Here is a 22,176-nt window from a genome sequence, read left to right as displayed (position 1 = left end):
GCTTTCTGCAAGATCTCGCCTCCCACCCGGATTCTTTTTCTCCCTCCCTCCTGCACCCCGATAGACTTTGCAGCCACCCGGGTGATTTTTGTTTCCCTCCAGCACCCTGGATGATATTTATTTGTTCAAAGAACAATTCCGGACACAAATAGAACATAGAATAAGTAATAAAAGTTAATGTAAGTTTATTTTTTTTTAAATATATTTATTTTATTATATTTATTTATTTACAACTAATGCAAAAGAAAGAGTGTTAATATTCAAATATCGGCATCTTTAAAAATATATATCTAAAGTTGCTACATTTTAAAATATTAGTTCCAAATGTCTTCTTAAGTAAAGCTGGTCTCAAGTATAAATCAGATCTTTCTGTGTAAAGTTAATAATTCCTTTTTTCGGAGGATCCTGGGAATTTTTAGTTCTGGAAGTGCAGGTCCTGATTCAGAAGGATTACAGCTTTGCGGCAATTAGCTTGTGCTTCGGTCTGCTAAATACAAAGAGAATCACAATGGGAGTCACAGAGGGCGTTTATATGGGGCAATAGGAGGAGTTAGAGGGTGCGGTTATATGGGGCAATAGGAGGAGTTAGAGGGTGCGGTTATATGGGGCAATAAAAGGAGTTAGAGGGTGCGGTTATATGGGGCAATAGGAGGCGTTAGGGAGAAGTTACCTCCTTGTTACGTTATAGCAAGTAGTTTAAGAAAACTCAAACTAGTAAATATTTTCAATCTCAGCTGTAACACGACACAAATAAATTACCCAGAGATTGGTTCTCAGTAGAAGTCTGCTCCTCTTCTGCAGGAATAATATGCAGAACTGGGGTCTCACTCGCATTTCCACTATAAATTCCAAGCATTCGCTCCCTGAAGTCCTTATAAGAACCTGAAAATAGAGATAAGAGGTGTTATTTGGATAAGCATTGTGAATGTTAAAACCAGCAGCAAGTGAACATGGGACATTTTCAGCCAGTGGAGACTGGGATAGCAGATATAGTAGATGTCTTTAACAAAAAGCTATTACTTTTAGAAAGGAAACATCTACAATGAGGAGCCAAAACATATACAGTAACAAATAATCCAGTGAGACATCTGGACTCTGGGAGGAGTTATGGCTTGTTAAGTATAATTGGCAATCTATAGTGTACAGAGCTTTTAAAAACTCATGGGTTCCTTCATTAAGTGTTCAGCCGTGAACTGTCAAGCTCCTTACACGACAATTTCATCTATAAAGAGCACTTACACTGGTCCCCTACAATGTATGACAACGAATCAGTTCTCCAGGACCAATATAGCTACAAGTCCAAACCCCCCCAAACATCCTCACCCCCAAACCTTAAAATAATCAGCTGTGCGGCTGAACCATACTCCTTCCTGAGTCATACTCCACCCCACTATGAGCAGGCACTTTACCTTCTGTTTCACCATTGCCCCATGTCCCCTGTAGAGTGTAAGCTCCCCGGAGCAGGGCCCATATTAGCTTCTGTATCTGTTTGCACTTCTCTGTGCTTATTTGGTATGTAACTTTATGTAATATACATAACTCTGTATCCTCATTGTACCGCGCTGCACGATAAAATGGCGCTTTATCATGCAAATGGGACAGCCCCATGCAGTCACATTTCCTAATGAGATGGATATATACTGTATGTGTGAATGTATGTATAATTGTATTTATTAAGCAACAATATGTACGCAGTGATTTGCAAAATAAGAACGTGCCGTTTTACTCACAGTGCATGAGGTCTTCAGCAGGCAAATGACAAGTCACGTCATGTAATTTCAGAGCTGATATGTGTTGCCGCTGAAATGTTACAGGACAGTAGAAGTGCTCGGGGAGAGGAGTAGGCGGCTGCTTTTCAAGTCTTCTCAGCTTTGTTAGTCTGGGATTCAAAAAGGAAGAGAGTGATCGCTGTTAGAAATGCAGAACAGAAACTTTTTCTATCATTAAGTATTTCTTTAAGGCTGAATAATTTATTGTAGTTTAGATATAGCAATGTAATCCACAGTGGAGAGATGCGGTGCACAGCATGCAAAGGAGAAAAAACTGCTTACAGCACGTACAACAAGATTAAAATCAATTTATTTTGTGTGTGACATAGTAGACATCAATGGTAGATGGGTTAAGGAAAGAACTCTGACGCGTTTCGGGCTTAGATTACTGTAAGGAATCAGGAAGCGTGTCCTCCGCGGCGCACTCCCTCCTTACCTGCTGTCTCGCGCAACCTCGCTGACACCAGGAATTGAACCAGGGCCCCTTGATTCAAAATCAATGTCATTGTTTTTAGTCAGTATCTTTACTCACTAAGCAGATCGTTCAACCCATGGAAAATTAGCTAGAGGTGATAAAATGAATGTCCCTATCTCTTTATATACCATCGACACTAGGTGATTTAGTTCTCTCCACAAGTAGAATAGAGTAACTAATATTGTTAGTATATGCAGAAGAAATGGGATATTTTGATACAGGGAATCACTATTTGCACGGATACCTCTTATCGGATACGTCGGATAGAAATGTGCAATTCTTTTGCCCTAGTTCATCAACCAGGTGAAATTTGCAGATATAACCTTTGGAAACTAAATCGTCAAGCATTGAAAGTGAATGAACATTGCAAATTCCAACAGACGTAAATGGGCGTAAGATAGAAGCATTTCACGCCAACATGAACTTTCACCAAAAATACAAAATTCAGGAGGAAAGTGTGAAAGACATTTCTAATAATAAGTAGTGGCGCTGCTACAGTATCTGTCTTCCGTTTTAAGGCAATTTTGCACCAATATTCTCACTCTGCTGAATAGTGTACTACCCAATAGTGCAGGGGTGGGCTACTCCAGTCCTCAAGGGCCACCAACAGGTCAGGTTTTCAGGATATCCCTGATTGAGCCACCTGTGCTGAAGCAGCCATATACTGAAAACATGACCTGATGGTGCCCTTGAGGCCTGGAGTTGCACATTTCTGCCTAGAGCATGATCCACAGACTGGTAACTGGTAACAATAAGAACACAGTGATACTGCAAGCTTACCGAATTGATAGCTCACATTGGGACGTGCTCCTTTTTCTGTAGCTACGAAGTTCTGTGCCTCGCCTTCCTCTCGCTGCTTCAGCATGCTCCAGGAAGGCGCGCTGGCCTGCTCGCTCTGCTGCCTCGTATCCGGACTCTGCCTCTCCCTGCGGGTCTATCCTTAAACAGGCGGAAGTCCAGCGAGGTAAGACCCAGAGAGCGGGCATGTTCCTGTAAGAAGAATCCCTGGTTTATAGCAAGCTAGTAATACTCTCATTTCCTGGAAAAGTAAAGACTATTTCTAAAAGCAAAATGGGACTGAGGTTTTAACCTTACCAAAAATCCACGTCTGCATTTCTAACATCCCTCTCCATCGTTTTGTTGTTGTTGCTTTCATTTCTGTAGCTCCTGTTTTGGACAGAACCTTTTATTTTGTTTGAGCGCTTCGCATTTTGTGCTTGAGAACCTGCAAAAAAACCCCAGAAAACATCCTGTTATTCAGAGCGTCTTCTCCTACTATTGCTAGTAGTGGAGTCTGGGTGTATTGTGTGCAGTGGGTATTTTGTCTTTCATGGGTAATATTAAATTACAAGAGGTATCTTGTCCTGCTAGGAATGAGGGGGAGTAGGTGACAGTGAGTATCACGTCCACCCAGGTATCACAACAAAGCCCTCTCCTGGCTTTCCTCTTGCATCTCTCTTCTACCGTTGACCGTCAGGGTTGTACTGTATGTGACTGAGGTATCATCTCCTACTAGAGGTTGTAGATGATAAAGTATCTTGCCCTACTACAGGTTGTAGATGACACAGGATACCTTGACCTAATGTGTTACAGTTACTAGTTGACAATAATAATGTTGCTAGGAATAGTAGGGGAAGGGTATTTTCTTAGTCTATTACAGATAGTTGATCACAGGAGGGCTTGTCTTCTACAGGGAATAGTTGACATTAGATATCCTTAAGGTCTATGGGTTGTAATTTGTAATAAGGCTTAAATCATGTAGGTCCCTTTCCCTATCCGGTGCACAAAGAAAGATGTCCAAGATTTGGGGTGTTGGGTTCCCCAAAAAGCATTTTAAAAGACTAAAGATTCCTTATAATGGAATATAGAAATTGGGTTATTGATGCAGGGAAATTCTGTCACTATTTCTGCTCCCTTCCTCTGTCTATATAATATCCTGTGCTGCTGACCATCACCTCTCTTGCTTTGCTGCTTCTGAACAGATCCATTATATTTAGCTTTCTTCCTTTTTAGTATTGCTAAGTCTTCCTGGTCAGATATCACACTGCACTGCTCTGTATGGTGATTACTTTCACATTTTTCTTCTAGCTGGGCTAATCTAAAAACAGAACAGTGCGAAAAAAATCAGAGAGAAACTGAATCAATTCTCGGAATATATAATATCCTCAGGGCTATTCATTTAAGTTTATGAGCATCAAACCTGGTGCATAGACAGTTAAATACTAATCAAATAGAAATCTCAATGGAAGCAGTATGAGCAGGCCCGTTCCTAGACGGTAAGCAGGTAAGGCGCCGGCTAGGGGCGGCAAAGGGTCCCGGGGGTCAGCAAGAGGGAAAGTGTAGCAGCACTAAACCTGAGCAGGAGATATCGGCACCCCCTAAGGAGGTAAGTATCTCAGGATGCAGGGGGTCCCGGAGGTGAAGTTACTATGGTTCAGTTCTCGAGACCCCCTGCAACAAGGGGGTGGGGGAGATTTATTTTGAGGAGGAATTTTTTCTATCTTTGTTTCTTTGAAGTGGGGTGGGGCCTTAATAGTGCTTGCCTAAGGGCGGCAGATAACCTAGGGACGGGCCTGTGTGTATGAGAGCTTTATAAACACTTTTTTAAAGAGAATAATAAGAAACTCCATATGGTGATTTTGGCATTTTTAGGAAAGGGGTTCATTGAGTAAAGGCATTAACACTGACTATAATGCCGCTTAAAACATATGAAATTGCACATTCCAGTTTATTTTCTTGACACCACTCATGTTCCAGTTGTGGAATTTCCCATTGTTGCAAAACAATATATATTGAAGGGAAACATCTTTGCTCGCACCTACTGTACAGAGTTTTGATTGGAAAAATCTCTTGTGTTGTAATGAAAAACCATGACGGGAGTGACGCACATGCATGCGCATAACAACCTTCTAGGCCACACGGAGATTGTAGGCAGTGCCTGTGCAGAAGAGAAGTTTGTAAGCCGTGCATGCCTCACCGCACATGCGCAGAAACCAATAATCATCTTCCCCCTCCGAATGTGCTGTTAGTGTGAGTTCAGGATCCCAAACTCGGCCACAACTCCCATGTTCAGCACCTGGACACCTTCCTATGCCTGGCCCACACCAAACTCTCTGCTGCACAGGTGGGCCCACTCCCAATGCTATACAGAGTGTCACACACACACAGTCACACACTGTCTCACACACACACACACACACACACACACATTGTAACACAGACACTGTCTCACACACACAGACACTGTCACACACACACACACACACAGTCACACACACACACACACACACATTGTCCCACACACACAGACGCAGTCTCACACACACACACACACACACATTGTCTCACACACACAGACACTGACACTGACACACACACCTACACCCACAGACAGTCACACACAGTCACGAGGAAATCACAGTTAGTAAAAATATAGATGTGCAAATAGCTAAACCGGGGGGGGGGGGGGGGGTTGCCCCACACATACGTTCTAAGTCAAACGTCTTTCTCACTGAAATTGTGTTTTGATTTTAATTAAAAACATCATCATCACAAATAAAATTTCTGTGACAAAACAGTGAAAGAAGACAAAGAGGTTTCACTTAAAATGTAGTGCTTGTCACACACACACTTTTTTAATTATTATATTCTGCACTATCACTGCCATTAAATGCTATTGAAATTCTGCTATTCAGTTTTAAAACTGGATATGTTGTGGTATTACTAGGAAGGATGAGTCTGGCTACATCTGAATGGTTGATGCTGCAACTTACCCCGGAGCAACATCTTCATGGGACTTTATTTTTCTATTCAGACCAGGCCCGCCTAGGACTGTTTCCCACGTGTCTTTCTCCACAGATGATCTGAGTCTTTTTGAGTTGGGTTTCCCTACAAAGTGTTGATGTGATTGAGAGAGTATGTATTAAACCAAGAGAAATGAAATAACATGAATATAGAAATTCAGATATACTGGCCAACGTCATTCTGATATGTGATAAAAGTTACAAGAACAAAAAAAGGGGTGTTTCAGGAACTTGATTCATCCTGTGACTTTGAAGGCCACATACCTGTTTTATTATCATCATGAAGAGAAGCTAACATGCCCTCTGACAATAATGCTTTATAGCGGGCACCCTTGCAAGATCTTTGCGACCTTCTCAATTGAGAGACGCTTGTTGTCTTATCACCAACACTTCCATCATCTTCAGTCTCTTCTTGGAATATCATTGGAATAACTTCCTTTCTTGAGGGCTGAAGATCTGACGCCTCAACATTATCTGTAAATCTATTATTCACAGCCTTCTTCACTCTTTGTCTCCTTTTCTTCTCTTTTCGATTTGGGCCTGAGCCTCCCATCTCACCAGGACAACACTCTCCTTTTATAACGAATTCTATAGTATCTGCAATACTGTCAGTGTCCATTGGAGGACAGCAGGTTTTCTGAGCCTCCTTATTGGTTGGAACGTCTTCTGGTGATCCAGTTTCCAATCCCTTGAAGTCAACTTTCTGTTCTACCTGTTTCAGTTCCTCCACATTGTCATCCCTAGTGCTTTCCACAGTCATGTTTTCCATTGAATGACCCATCTAGAAAAAAATAGGTGTTTATGAATATTGAATTTTTGACCGTGAGATGTTCAGTGAATGGGTAAGGGTCACTCTCATAGCTTTTTCTTTTAGTAAGTGCCAATATAATACCTAATATGGTTATTAATATACATGTTTCTGCCAAAGTGAACCTGTTACCGAGGGTTAATCCATCTATGACCCTAATTCAATGAGGTCTGTAGAAAATGGCAGTTGAAACCTGTCAAAAACGGCCAAAGTTATCGAATAGGGACAATATATTTATTTATGAGGGGCCCTTAATTGCTTACTGTTACACGTGCACCTTCTTAAGACTGGTTATAAAGAGATAGGTCGGAGTTACATTGTAGTTATCAGTTATATGGTTAAACAGGAGAAGTTATGAAGGAGTTGTAGGGTGCGACTTTAAAGACAAATAGGAGGGGTTTTAGGGAAAGGCTATATGAAGCCCTCGGAGGAGCTATAGGAGCAAAAGGAGGAGTTATATGGAGTGGTTTTATGGAGCAATAGGAGCAAAAACATTCCTCACCTTTTGCTCAGTCAAAGAATCTCCTTCCTGTGAGGTTTTGTTTTGTTCAAAAATGTAATCTGAAAAACAGAATCATACATATTTAAATCAGAGGGAAAGTAGCAGGTGTTTAATGTATTTTATATTGTCTGCTTAACCCTTTTGCTCAAGCAACAGAACGGTTAAGTAAACAATGTTACAGTATCAGGGCATTAAATTTATGCTTAGAGACATTTTCATTCCGTGTCTGAGGGTCCACATATGAAGGTATTTCCATCTTTGTGGCCTGGTGCGCTTAAGCTTGTGATTTGATATGTTAATAGAGTTAATAAAGAGGAGTTATATAGAGTAGTTACATGTAACAATTGGAGTTATAGAGAGTGGTTGCATGGAGCAATAGGAGTTATAGGGAGCGCTTATATGGTGCCATAGGAGGTGTTATAGGATTTAGAGAATATGTATTAAACTTAAAGAAACGAAATAACATGAATATAGAAATTCAGGTTTACTGGCCAATGTCATTCTGATATTTGACAAAAGCCAAAAAAAAAAAAAAAAAAGATAATGGACATTTTAGAAATTGATTCATTCTGTAACTTTGAAAGTCACTTACCTGTATTATTATCATCATGTAGAGAAGCTAACATGGGCTCTGAGAATAATGCGTTATAAACGGCATCTGTGCATGATCTTTGTGACTGGAAGACTTTTGTTGTCTTATCATTTCCATCATCTTTGGCTTCTTCTTGGAGTATTATTGGAAGAACTTCCTTTGCTGAGGGCTGAATATCTGACACCTCCACATTATATGTAACTTTATTTTTCACCGCCTTTTTCACTCTTTGTCTCTTTTTCTTCGGTTTTAGATTTGGGTCTAAGCCTCCCATCGCATAGGAACAACATTGGTCTTTTCTATTGGTTAGCGCTAAAGGTTTTTCAACACCCCACTTTTCTGATATAACGAATTCTATAGTATCTGCAATAATATCAGTGTCCATTGGAGGACAGTAGGTTATCTGAGCCTCCTTATTGATTGGAACTTCTTCTGATGATCCAGTTTCCAATCCCTTGAAGTTAACTTTCTGTTCTATCTGTTTCAGTTCCTCCACATTATCATCCCTAGTGCTTTCCACAGTCATGTTTTCCATTGAAAGACTCATCTAGGAAAAAAAGAGGTGGGTATACACTTTGGACAATAATTTGTGACTTGTGAGGGTCTCTCTCATAGCTTTTTCTTTTAGTAAGTGACAATATAATACCTAATATGGTTATTAATAAACATGTTGCTTCCAAAGTGGACCTGTTACCACGCATTTGCCCATCTATGACCCTAATTCAATGAGGTCCATATGGCAGTTGCGACTTGCCAAATTTATTGAATACGGCCAATATATTTATTTATGAGGGCCCCTTCATTTCTTACTTTTATACGTGAACCTTATTAAGATTGGTTATATGGAGATATGCAGGTGTTACACTGTAGGGACCAGTAAAATAGTTAAACAGGAGAAGTTATAAAGGAGTTGTAGAGAGCGGTTTTGCAAACAAATTGGAGATTTAGGGAAAGGTTATATGAAGTCGTAGGAGGAGCTAGAGCAGCAATAGGAGGAGATTTAGGCACTCATTTTTATGGAGCAATAGGAGCCAAAAACTTTCCTCACCTTTTGCTCAACCAAAGAATCTTCTTCCTGTGAGGTTTTGTTTTGTTCAAAAATGTAATCTGAAAAACAGAATCATAGATATTTAAATCAGAGGGAAAATAGCAGGTGTTTAATGTATTTTATATTGTCTGCTTAACCCTTTTATTCAAGCAACAGAACGGTTAATTAAACAATGCTACAGTAGCAGGGTATTGCGTTTATGCTTCTTAGGCCGGGCTTATGGTGCTGTCGCTGGCGACGCTGATGTCATGCTGCGGTCGCTGGAAAAATCAAATTGAAGTGACTTCCAGCGATCGCGACCAAACCATTGTGCCGTGCCTACTATAAGCGCACGCGGCGACGTCACTGGCAGTAGAAGCGCAGCTTTAGACACATTTTCACTCCGTGTGTCTGAGGGTCCACATATGAAGGTATTTTCCATCTTTGTGGCCCTGTGCGCGTAAGCTTGTGATTTGACGTGTTAATAGGAGTTAGTAAAGAGCAGTTATATAGAGCAGTAACATGTAACAATTGGAATTATAGAGTGGTTGCATGGAGCAAAAGGAGTTATAGGGAGCGCTTATATGGCACCATAGGAGGTATTAAAAGATTTAGAGAATATGTATTAAACCAAAAGAAACAAAATAACATGAATATAGAAATTCAGATACACTGGCCAATGTAATTCTGATATTTGACAACAGTAATAAGAATAGAAGAATGGACATTTTGGAAATGGATTCATTCTGTAACTTTGAAAGTCACTTACCTGTATTATTATCATCATGTAGAGAATCTAACATGGGCTCTGACAATAATGCGTTATAAACGGCATCTGTGCAAGATCTTTGTGACTGTAAGACTTTTATTGTCTTATCATCATCAGTTCCATCTTCTTTGTCCTCTTCTTGGAATATTATTGGAAGAGCATCCTTTGCTGAGGGCTGAAGATCTGACACCTCCACTTTATATGTAAATCTCTCATTCACAGCCTTCTTCGCTTTTTGTCTCTTTTTCTTTGGTTTTAGTTTTGGGTCTAAACCTCCAATCACATAGGAACAACATTGGTGATTTTTGCTGGTTGACGCTAAAGGTTTTTCAACACCCCACTCTCCTGGTACAATAAATCCTATAGTATCTGCAATACTATCAGTGTCCTTTGGAGGACAGTAGGTTATCTGAGCCTCCTTATTGGTTGGAACTTCTTCTGATGATCCAGTTTCCAATCCCTTGAAGTCAACTTTCTGTTCAATCTGTTTCAGTTCCTCCACATTATCATCCCTAGTGCTTTCCACATTCATGTCTTCCATTAAATGACCCATCTAGAAAAAAAAAGGTGGTTATGAATTTTGGACAATAATTTGTGTCCTGTGAGATGTTCTGTGAATGGGTAATGGTCACTCTCATAGCTTTTTCTTTTAGTAAGTGACAATATAATACCTACAGTAATACCGTTATTAATATGCATGTTGCTTCCAACGTGGATCTGTTACTGAGGGTTTATCCATCTATGGCCCTAATTCAATAAGGTTTGTAGACAATGGTAGTTGCAACCTACCAAAAACTGCCAAAGTTATTGAATATGGACAATATATTTATTTCTGAAGGCCCCTTCCTTTCATATTTTTTAACATGCAACCTTTTAAGGGAAAGGTTATATGAAGAACTACAGTAAAAGGAGATACAGGAGTAATAGAGAGCGATATTATGGAGCAATAGGAGCCAAAAACATTCCTCACCTTTTGCTCAGTCAAATAATCTTCTTCCTGGGAAGTTCTGTTTTGTTCAAAAACATCATCTGAAAAACAATATCATAGCAATATCATAGATATTTAAATCAGAGAAAGTAGCAGGTGTTTAATGTATTTTATATTGTCTGCTTAACCCTTTTGCTTGTTCAACAGAATGGCTAATTAAACAATGCTACAATATCAGGGAATTATATTTATGCATTTTTCAGACCTTTTCACCCTGTCTCTTAGGGTCTATATATGAAGTTATTTTCTATCTTTGACGACCTGTGCGCGTAAGCTTGTGATTTGATATGTCACTAGAAGTTAATATAGAGGAGTTATTGGGACATCTAATATGGAGCAATAGGAGGAGTTATAAGATTTATTGAATTAAACCAAAAGAAACTAAATAACATGAATACATAATTTCAGATATACTGGCCAATGTCATTCTGAGATTTGACAACAGCCAAAAAAATAGGAGAATGGATTTTTCAGGAACTTCATTTGTTCTGTGACTTTGAAGGCCACCTACCTGTATTTTTATCATCATTATGGAGAGAAGTCAATATATCCTCTGACAATAATCCTTTATAAAGGGTATCCGTGTAAGAATGTTGTGACATTCTCAAGTGAGAGACACTTGTTGTCTTATCACAATCACTTCCATCATCTTTGGCCTCTTCTTGGAATATAGTTGGAAGAACTTCCTTTGTTGAGGGCTGAAGATCTGAAGCCTCCACAGTATCTGTAAATCTATCATTCACAGCCTTCGTCATTCTGTGTATCCTCTTCTGTTTTAGATTTGGGTCTAAGCCTCCCATCGCATAGGAATAACAGTGGTCTTCTCTGCTGGTTGGCACTAAAGGTTTTTCAACACCCCACTCTCCAGGTACAACAAATTCTATAGTATCTGCAATACTATTAGTGTCGTTTGGAGGACAGTAGGTTTTCTGAGCCTCCTTATTGGTTTGAACTTCTTCTGATGATCTAGTTTCCAATCTCTTGAAGTCAACTCTGTGTTCTATCTTTTTCAGTTCCTCCACATTATCATTCCTCATGCTTTCCATATTAATGTCTTCCATTGAATGACCCATCTAGAAAAAAATAAGTGTTTATGAATATTGGACAATAATTTGTGACTTGCGAGATATTCTATGAATATGAATGTGTGGCTGTTCCTTTCATAGCCTTTTCTTTTAGTAAGTGACAATATAATACTTAATATGGTTATTAATATGCATGTTGCTTCCAAAGTGGACCTGTAACCGAGGGTTTATCAATTTATGGCCCTAATTCAAAAAGGTCATTAGAGAATGGCAGTTGCGACCTGCCAAAGTAATTGAATAGGGACAATATATTTATGAGGGCCCCTTTGTTTCTTACTTTTATACGTGTACCTGCCTATGGAGAGAGGCAGGAGTTACACTGTAGTTAACAGTTATAGAGTTAAACAGGAGAAGTTATGAAGGAGTTGTAGGGAACAGTTTCAAGTACCAATAGGAGGGGTTTTAGGGTAAGGTTATATGAAGCCCTAGGAGCTACAGGAGCAATAAGAGGAGTTATATGGAGTGATTTTATGGATCAATAGGAGACAAAAACATTCCTCACCTTTTGCTCAGTCAAAGATTCGTCTTCCTGTGATGTTGTGTTTTGTTCAAAAATATCATCTGAAAAACAGTATCATATATATTTAAATCAGAGAGAAAATAATCAGTGTTGAATGTATGTTATATTGTCTGCTTAACCCTTTTGCTTGTTCAACACAGCGGTTAATTAAACAATGCTACAGTATCAGGGCATTATATGTATGCTTCCTAGAGACATTTTCATTCTGTGTGTCTTAGGCCTCGGCCATGCTTACTGCGTGCTGGCGGAGGCGCGCTGAGGCGCGCTCCCGCTCAGCACTGAGCCCCTACAGCCGCAATTAGAGCGGCTTTAGTAGGGGCTCGTCTACGCTTCCGCAAGCGCGCGGAAGTGTAGGTCTTAGGGAATTTTAACATTTCCCCGCTTGCCGGCGCGCAGGGCCGGTCACATGAGCGATTTGCCCAATGAGGGCGAACCAGCTTCGTGACGCCACTGGCCCGCCCCCGGCCCGCCCCCTGACGGCGCGCAGGGAAAGCACCCGCAAGGCCAGGGAAAGCACCCGCTTTCCCTGAGCCTCAGCGCGCCTCAGCACGCTAGCGGGGAGCCTGGTCGAGGCCTTAGGATCCACATATGAAGGTGTTTTCCATCTTTGTGGCACTGTGCGAGTAAGCTTGTGATTTGATATGTTAATAGAAGTTAAAAAAGAGAAGTTATAGGGAGCTCTTATATGGGGCAATAGGAGGAGTTATACGATTTAGAGAATATGTATTAAACCTAAAGAAACTAAATAACATGAATATGGAAATTCAGATTTACTGGCCAATGTCATTCTGATATTTGACAACAGCCAAAAGAATAGCAAAATAGACTTTACAGGAACTTGATTTGTCCTGTGACTTTGCAGGCCACCTACCTGTATTACTATCATCATTATGCAGAGAAGTTAACATATCCTCTGACAATAATCCTTTATAAAAGGTATCCGTGCAAGAATATTGTGACATTCCCAAGTGAGAGACTTTTGATGTCTTATCACAATCACTGCCATCATCTTTGGCCTCTTCTTGGAATATAATTGGAATAACTTTCTTTGTTGAGGGCTGAAGTTCTGACACCTCCATAGTATCTGTAAATCTATCATTCACAGCCTTCTTCACTCTGTGTATCCTTTTCTTCTGTTTTATATCTGGGTATAAGCCTCCCATCGCATAGGAATAACAGTGGTCTTCTCTGCTGGTTGGCACTAAAGGTTTTTCAACACCCCACTCTCCTGGTACAACGAATCCTATAGTATCTGCAATACTATCAGTGTCATTTGGAGGACAGCAGGTTATCTGAGCCTCCTTATTGGTTGGAACTTCTTCTGATGATCCAGTTTCCAATCCCTTGAAGTCAACTTTCTGTTCTATCTTTTCCAGTTCCTCCACATTATCATTCCTAGTGCTTTCCACATTCATGTTTTCCATTGAATAACCCATCTAGAAAAAAAAATGGGAGTTATGAATTTTGGACAATAATTTGTGATTTGTGAGATGTTCTGTGAATGGGTGAGGGTCCCTCTCATAGCTTTTTCTTTTAGTAAGTGACAATATAATACGTAATACCATTATTAATATGCATGTTGCTTCCAAAGTGGACCTGTTATGGAGGGTTTATCCATCTATGACCCTAATTCAATGAGGTCCGCAGACAATAGCAGTTGCAACCTGCCAAAAACTACCAAACTTATTGAATAGAGACAATATATTTATTTATGAAGCCCCCTTCATTTCTTATTTGTATACATGCACCCTTTTTAGGGAAAAGTTATATGAAAACTTAAGAGATACAGGAGTAATAGGAGGTGTTATAGGGTGCGATTTTATGGAGCATTAGGAGCCAAAAACATTCCTCACCTTTTGCTCAGTCAAAGAATCTCCTTCCTGTGAGGTTTTGTTTTGTTCAAAAACGTCATCTGAAAAATAGAATCATAGATATTTAAATCAGAGGGAAAATAGCAGGTGTTTAATGTATTTTATATTGTCTATTTAACACTTGTGTGGGCAACTAAAGGGTTAAAACATGTTACCATAATCAGGGCATTATATTGATGCTGATGCCCAGATGCACCAACCTCCACTAAACCAGAACAAATAATACTGGGTTATCTAAAATAGTAATGGACGTTATTTTCCCTGAGTTTGACCCAAATCCACTACGCTAATTATATGCAGAACAAACAACCTTAGCATATCTCTTTAGTATAGTGGAGGGGTGGGCAACTCCAGTCCTCAATTGTCACCAACAGGTCAGGTTTTTAGGATATCCCTGCTTCAGTTTACTGTAATTGGTGCTGTTGAAGACTGAGCCACTCTTTGAGCCACGCATGCTGAATGAGGGATTTCCTGAAAACCTGGCCTGTTGGTGTCCTTGAGGACTGGAGTTGGCCACCCCTGGCATAGGGTTAATGTTAGATTAATTTAGCACTAATCGTGCATTAGCTTCAAATGGACGGAAGTCTTTTTTCAACCTCATCTACTATGTAACTATGTAATACCGAGGATATATGTTAATATGGATATGCAAAGTATTTCAGGCTCTGCAGGGAGGTAACGCCATCTTTACGAATGACCTAAATAACCTGGTGTTAATTCCCTGTGCTGACCTGAATGATATTTAGTGGATATGCGATGTTAGGGGGAACGGCTCTCTTTTGCATATACAGTAGTTGGCACTAACGGGAATAAAATAACCATACGTTATTTAAGGAGTGGCACTGGGTTGACGTTACTTTATTTGCTTAAGCGCATAGTCTAGGTTTAACAAAACGTTATTTTACTGTAGGTTGAACAGAGTTAAGTGCATGTGGCCCTAACAGAGACATTTTCATCCAGTGTGTCTTTGGGCTCACGGTTTAAAGTACTTTACACTGATTTTGCTGTTTGTGTAAGTTTGTGATTTAGGATGCGTCAATAGAAATTAATAAAGAGGAGTTCGAGAAATTGGTTACATGGAGTCAGAAGAAGAGTTATTGAGGCCTAGACTCGTAACAGTGAGTTGGGTTAATCCGTGTATAAAGAGCCCTTTCCGATGGGATTGACATGCTTTGCTATTCCCTCAGCCCTTCTCGCATGTGCAACACGTGCGGAAAAGATGTGATTTCACTCCAGCTCTGCCAATCCGATCGCTTTGTCCAAAAAGTTTCCAACTCGCATTTTTTGACGAAAACTGTAATTCTCATAGCTCTGTTATCAAAACCACTGTTTTCATGCCACCATAGCCTCAATAGATGCGTTTTTGCACCCATAAAAGCCCCAAAAGTAATTTCTGGGCTGTAGAACATGAACTGATCTACAGTATATGTGTTATTAAGTATTCTATATTAATTTTACCCATTTGACAATAAAATTTAACTGATGATGTACATTGTCCCCTATAGAAATAGCAATAGGCCTATACCACAAAACAGTACATAGAAACTATAATCCCCACTACTACAAATAATAATATCAACTAATATTATAATTAATAATAATATGTATCTTTTATAGCAGTATGCAAAGGTATGTGGGTATGTAGCACACAAAAACAGTGCAAATAAAAGCAAAAAATGCAATACTTGCGCACAATGCTGGAGCTCCTGGGTCAAGGATGGCCTATCTGCAGCAATCCAAGTATACAGCAACAGGAAAGATGATCCAGGGCTCCACGGGTGTTTAGCAAAATAATTTATTCATAATACACAACGTTACGGCCTCACTTAGGCCTTTGTCAAGTGACTGGTAATGAGTACTGTACATATAATCTTTTTAGGCATGAGTCCCTGCACTGTTAAGGTTATAATTAATTTGCCCATGACCACAATTAGATCACACTGGGATTTCAAGTCAGCTCTGCTGCAGTGTGATTGTATGCAGAGTTAGTACATTAACACACTATGCCACTCCTTCCATGCACCATAGTGGTGCGTAATCACAAGTAGCTGCCTATTAACCCTCCCATCGAAGGCTCGATTATAAACTAAACGCTGCATGTCTGTGACAACATGGCACACAAATGTTCATAATTGCCAATCGAAAACATTTGTGTAATAGTGCAACTGGCATAAGTCTTCTAACCTTCTATAGCTGTCAAGAACTATCTTATTGGTAACAATCAGTGTATATATACTGTACAATATATAGTGACGTTTGCTATACTGGAGGTTGCATATTATGTTCAAAGATTTTTCACATCATGGGGCCTATGCAGAGAGCAGCGAATTTTCGAAATTCGCCATTTTTTGGAGATAATCGCGCAGAAAACAGCAGAAAATGGAGATTTCCGAAAATCGCGCCAATTTTTCATTTCTGTTTGTAAAACTCGCCTCGCGGCTGGCGAGAACCGCAATCTCGCCAGTTTAAAATATATCCGTATGCAGAGAGGCGCGAACGGCATCTAGCGGCTGTTCGCGCCAATAAAATGGCGCGATTGTCTCCGTTTTGCCTCGCCAAAAAAAACTGGCGCTCGCGGCCATTGCAAAGGGAAAAAAAAAGGCGCGAATTTGTTTTTACATGTTTCCGAAGCGCGCATCTCGCCAATTTAAACTCGCCAGACGCATCCATGTTAAACATAGCAGAATTCGCACTTTTCTGCATATGGAGATTAAAACTCTCCAAAAAAGCTCCTTTTTATGAAATTCGCCATTTTTAAAATTCGCTGCTCTCTGCATGAGGCCCCAAATCTTTCAATATAATACAAATAGTGACCACTCTGTTTCTAGGTAAGGGGAAAACGCCCTCTTAGTTAGCTTTGAAATATCTTAATGGGAAATATGTCACTTATTTGTAATGCACCTCATTTGGGAGAATGTACACAAAGGTTACCCACATATTATTGACTATTTTTGTGATTGATTTGTTCTGCAGCCTTAATAGTTCCTATTTATCTATTATTGTTCATGAACCTAATAAGAATGTACAGTATGTGGTAACAAATTATACCAACTCAAAATGTAGCATCAAACATTTCTTACAGTATGTTCACTCTGCTTCAAAACAAAACACAACCCGTGCGGTTTGGCTGTTAATTTAACCGTGTTTTGGCATTTTTTAAAGACACGGTTTAAATGATGCAATTTGCAACAGAGAATGTTTTTTCCTCACATATAAATCTGTGACTTCTGAACATGTAAAACCGCGCGGTTTGGTAATGACAACTTCAGAGCTACTAGAATAGGCCCTATAGAGGAGTGCTGTTATATGGAGAAATAGGAGAATATATACAGAATGCTTTTATGTAACAATAAAATAAGAAATGTGTTACATGGATCAATAAATAGAGTTATAGAGAGCAGTTACATGGATCAATAAGTAGAGTTATAGAGAGCAGTTACATGGATCAATAAGAGGCATTATATGGAGCTCTCATATGAAGCAATAGGAATTATAATATAGTATGGTTTTATAATGGTAGGTATCAAATTCTCTGCTACTGTTAATCATTTTGTCTCCATTTCAAAATATAGGAGTTACATTTAATTTAAATGTTGTGGGGAAGAGCGCAGGGCCTCTTTAAATGCCACGGCCCCTCCTGAAAATCTCCCGCCCCCCAGTTTGTGCACCCCTGCAGTAGATAAAAGGCAGTGGGTGGTCGGCACTAAACTGGTTTTATAAATAGATTTCAATGGTGTTTAACCTGTATGGACACATGAGGAATCCCTGTATTTGTTTCATGTACTCACCTGAAGTCTGTTTTTCTTCGATGATCTTGACAGGGTAATCCTCGTGTGTTGAAGTTGTCTGAATCTCCAGTTGAAGATCAATGTTATGGGCTGTCTCATAACTTGAAGTCACCACTGGTGCTATCTCTGGCATTATGCCCGTGGTCTCTCCTACACCTAACCTGCCCTCTTTCCCATGCTGTCCATACTCTTCATCCATGGTGGTACCCTCACTGTTCTTGATAATGTCAGTGACACAACTTGTGTGTTCAGAAGATCCCAAGGTTGTGGGATCCATCATTATTTGCTTAATGCATCCACTAGTCTGTCTTCTTTCAGAAGCCAACTGAAGTTGTCTTGGTTTGATTTTTATGTCTCTGTGGCAACACCCAAGGTTCCATAAAGATGTCATCAGCAGCTAAAGAACTTAGTGATGGTTCCTTCATTCTATCTGGTGATGTAATATTAGAATGCAAGTGGTAACAGCGACATCATCTACAGAATCCTTATCCTACAGTACACACAGCATCATCTTAAAGGGGCAATTCCTCCTAGGACCAAAGAGGACTAATGGCATGGGCATGTTGAAGGAGCCAGTCCCCCCAGGGATATAAGTGTACTAATGGTAGTGACACGTTACATCCTTAAACGTATCCACTGGCATTACAGTAGTTGATCTTTTAGTATTATCTTGGTTAGATATGTTTAAGGAAGACCATTGGTTAGTTATATTCTGACAATCAGGTATTTTTCAGCTGTTTCGGTACAATTGCATTTTTAAAGGCAGAATTCATGTATCAAATTTTAAATACTAGTGTTTTTTCATATTACCAATAAGCTATACATATGGAAATAATTTACAAAGTAAGTGCCTACAATGACACAATAAGCCTTATATACAGTACTAAAAAGTATTTTACCACTTGGTCCTAAATCCATACTGACAATCTCGCCCTATTTATGGCATTCCCTGATTTTTAGTTGGAAAAAAAATTGTGTGTGCCGAGCACGCGCATTTTAAGTGAAACTTCTATGTCTTTTGTCACAGAAATTGTATTTGTGATGGTGATGTTTTTAATTAAAAATCAAAACACAATTTCAGTTCCAAAACACAAAGAAGTTTGACCGCGTGCTTTAGCTATTTGCACGTCTATATTTATAGTCACTGAATTCCATGTGTAAGTCAGTGTGTGTGTGTTTCTCTCTCTCTGTGTGTTGTGTGTGTTTCTTTCTGTGTCCTGCCCCCCCGTTCCCCCCCTTCTCCTGACACCCCCGGTGGAGCTGCGGACACTGAGGGCTCTGTGTGAGCTCCCCCCCCGATGGAGCTGCAGGCTTTGTGGGGGTGCTCGGCTGCTCACTGGAGGGGATAGGCACATCACTCGGGGGACGGTGTTCGGCACATCACAGGGTGTGTGTCAGTCTGTGTATGTGTATAAGTCAGTCAGTGTGTGCGTGTGTCAGTCAGTGTGTGTATGTATGTGTGTGTCAGTGTATGTGTCTCTCTTTGTTTGTGTGTGTGTATTTCTCTCTGTGTCCTTCCTCCCCCCCCTCTCTCCTGACTCCCCCAACCCCCTGGGAGCTGCGGACACGGGGGGCTCTGTCTGAGTCTCCTGAGCAGCTCCCCCCCCCCGTGAAGGTACATGGCCGGAGCAGCCCCCACTCTCTCCCCCCGGCAGAGCTGCGGACACGGCTGTTTGTCCTGCTGCAGTCAGCCCCCTGGAGGTACGGGGTCACGGGAACGCGCGTGTGTGCACGCGCGCGCTCAGCACGGGAGACACAGCACACTCAAGCCCCCCCGTTACCGGACCAGAGCAGGAGGCGACAGGGCACAGTAGCGCGTGTGCATGCGCACGGTAACGCGTGTGCGCGCGCGCGCACTCAGCGCTCTTCCTATATCTTCCCACCCCACTCCCGAATGTGGGCATGGAGGTAAGTGTTGGCCTCATCTGCCAACACTGACGTCACTTGCACCTCACATCCGTTTCACTTTTGCGTCTCCACGATGCAGGTTTGTCCCATCAAAATGTAGTACAGTACAGTAAGGAAGTTTCACGTCAGCGGGCGTGTGGGGGGAGCGGCGGCCGTTAGGAGCGTGACGTCATTTCCGTTTCACATTTTCGTCTCCATGAAGGAGTTTTGTTCCATCAAAATTGACTAGGTGCCACTAAAGAAGTTTCACTTCAAAAATATTTGTTTTGCCGTCTTGCTGAAAATAATTCCCTCCTCCCAACGGAAGTCAACGGGAGTTTTAAAAATATCCGCAAAACAAGAAATCAAAGTATTCTTAATGACATATTTGTTATTTACAAATAGAAAATATACAAATGTGGAGATACAGTATATTAACCAAGAGGAACTCGGAAAGACTCTGATATTAATATGTGAATAAGATGCTGCTACAGTCACCTGCAGAATGTGACGTTTGGTTACAGCCGTCTCGCTCTTAAACTCCACCGCCGGCCTCTTCTAAGGCAAGTTTTATTACTGGTTAGAGTAGGGGTTAATGCAAGGGTTTTAGCGGTTAGAGTAGGGGGGACATTTAAGGGCAAAGGGTTAATTTAAGAGTTTTAGGGTAGAGGGTTAATTTAAAGGTTAGGGTAGAAGGTTTTAGGGTAATGGCTGAGGGTAGGTGGTATTAGGGTAAAGGCTTAGGGTAAGGGTTTTTAGGGTTGGGGGTTTTAAGGTAAGGGCTTAGGGTATGGTGTTTTAGTTTAAGGGGTTTACTTACCTTAGCGGTCGGCGGAGGAAGCTTCTGGGGAAACAGAGAGTCACCACGCCCATTTGGCCACGACAAAATGTCCTTGACTGGTCACCTCCGGTGAGATGTAGTATATGGTGAGCGCACGATGTGGATATAGAAGATATATATTTAAACACACAGTAACAGTGATGTTTTAAACCAATATAGTAATAGAACAGTCTCTTTGGGATGGGGTATGAGAATATAAATAATTCTACTCACGGCCATGTGTGAGCCCCTTCCCATCAGTATATTTCTTTGTACACAGATCTGGATAGGTCACTCAGTACACCGGCAGCTATAATGGTGGACGACCCGCGTCTCCCTCCAGCAATCCCAATAAGGACGACAGTCACAAGGCACAGATAAAATAAATGCAGTTTAATAATAAAAAGTATGAGTATATAGTGACTCACATGAAAAACAACACGCTCCAGCATGTGTAGCAGCCGTCTTGGGACCTCCTTTGTGGTTTCCTCCTGCTTCCGCGTCCGTCAGCGGGACCGCTGTCGGAGAGCTTGTGGAGGCAACGGTGAAATGGACAACAGGATGCATGTACCGACATTCAGAGTGAGTGCAACAGTTAAAGTCTATATCCTTTCACTTTCCCTCACTGGTGGCAGCAACCCTAATATTGAAGTTTACCTGTACCCCGAAAAGTCACCTTGTAGATGGAAGAACTAGGTGATACTATGGAGACCTTAAGTGAAACAACAGAGAATGTTTTCACGAAAAGACTCCAGAGGGGCAATGATTTTGATATCATTCAGAGGGAGCGCCACAGTCACTGTCTATATCCTGGTCACCTGTGGGGCAGATGATTTAATAGGAAGGACTATGCTGTAAATATGTAACCTCCTCTGTATTTGTACACACACACAAACACACACACCAGGGGTGGCCAACTCCAGTCTTCAAGGGCCAGCAACAGTTCAGGTTTTAAGGATATCCCTGCTACAGCACAGGAGCTCAATCAGTGGAACAGTCATTATGACTGAGCCACCTGTGCTGAAGCAGGGAGTGTCCTGAAAACCTGACTTGTTGGTGGCCCTTGAGGACTGGAGTTAGCCACCCCTGGCTAGATACACCATAGTCACTGCATTTTCATATATATTAGCATTGTAGGATTACTGCTAATGTTATAGCCAAACCGGATACTGTATATATCTTGTCCAACACATATGAAGGAGTATAAATATTTAGAACATAGTCCCTTCTATTAAATTATCTTCCCACTGATGATTATAGCAGCAACTTATTCACATATTAAGATCTGTATGCTTGTTTAATTTCAAAATTTTGTAAATTAATAAATATGTAATCATGAGTGCAAATTAGGAATCCTTTGTCTTCTTTTGTGGATATTTACAATTTAATTCCTTGCACTGCCTAAATATGGCCTATGATTACTGGTAACTAAGGCTGCGCTTATAGTGTGGAGTAAAAAAAATAAAAAAACT

At 40.7% G+C, this 22,176-nt stretch overlaps 1 protein-coding gene across 4 annotated transcripts; it reads right to left on the bottom strand.

Moving 5' to 3' along the window:
- Positions 1 to 271: 271 nt before the first annotated feature.
- LOC142497347 (uncharacterized) lies at positions 272 to 21,634 on the bottom strand. 4 transcript variants are annotated; one of them, XM_075605014.1, is made up of 20 exons: positions 20,939 to 21,634; positions 20,705 to 20,789; positions 17,998 to 18,427; positions 14,192 to 14,250; positions 13,210 to 13,774; positions 12,321 to 12,379; positions 11,245 to 11,806; positions 10,716 to 10,774; positions 9,746 to 10,298; positions 8,998 to 9,056; positions 7,950 to 8,496; positions 7,358 to 7,416; positions 6,312 to 6,828; positions 6,018 to 6,132; positions 4,200 to 4,342; positions 3,340 to 3,469; positions 3,025 to 3,234; positions 1,731 to 1,879; positions 760 to 882; positions 272 to 487 (listed from the first exon to the last, which is right to left on the bottom strand). In XM_075605014.1, the coding sequence occupies exons 3-20, from the start codon at positions 18,386 to 18,388 to the stop codon at positions 468 to 470; spliced, it is 4,320 nt and encodes a 1,439-aa protein (XP_075461129.1). In that variant the 5' UTR covers positions 18,389 to 18,427; positions 20,705 to 20,789; positions 20,939 to 21,634; the 3' UTR covers positions 272 to 467. The 4 variants fall into 4 exon arrangements, 3 of the variants coding, with proteins under 3 accessions (XP_075461129.1, XP_075461147.1, XP_075461136.1); XM_075605032.1 differs by having other exon boundaries at positions 272 to 484; XM_075605021.1 differs by having other exon boundaries at positions 20,705 to 20,781.
- Positions 21,635 to 22,176: the final 542 nt, after the last annotated feature.

This window comes from Ascaphus truei, chromosome 1 (assembly GCF_040206685.1).
Source record: "Ascaphus truei isolate aAscTru1 chromosome 1, aAscTru1.hap1, whole genome shotgun sequence".
In the NCBI taxonomy this organism is placed as follows: domain Eukaryota; kingdom Metazoa; phylum Chordata; class Amphibia; order Anura; family Ascaphidae; genus Ascaphus; species Ascaphus truei.
This window is presented reverse-complemented; position numbering and strand designations above follow the sequence as displayed.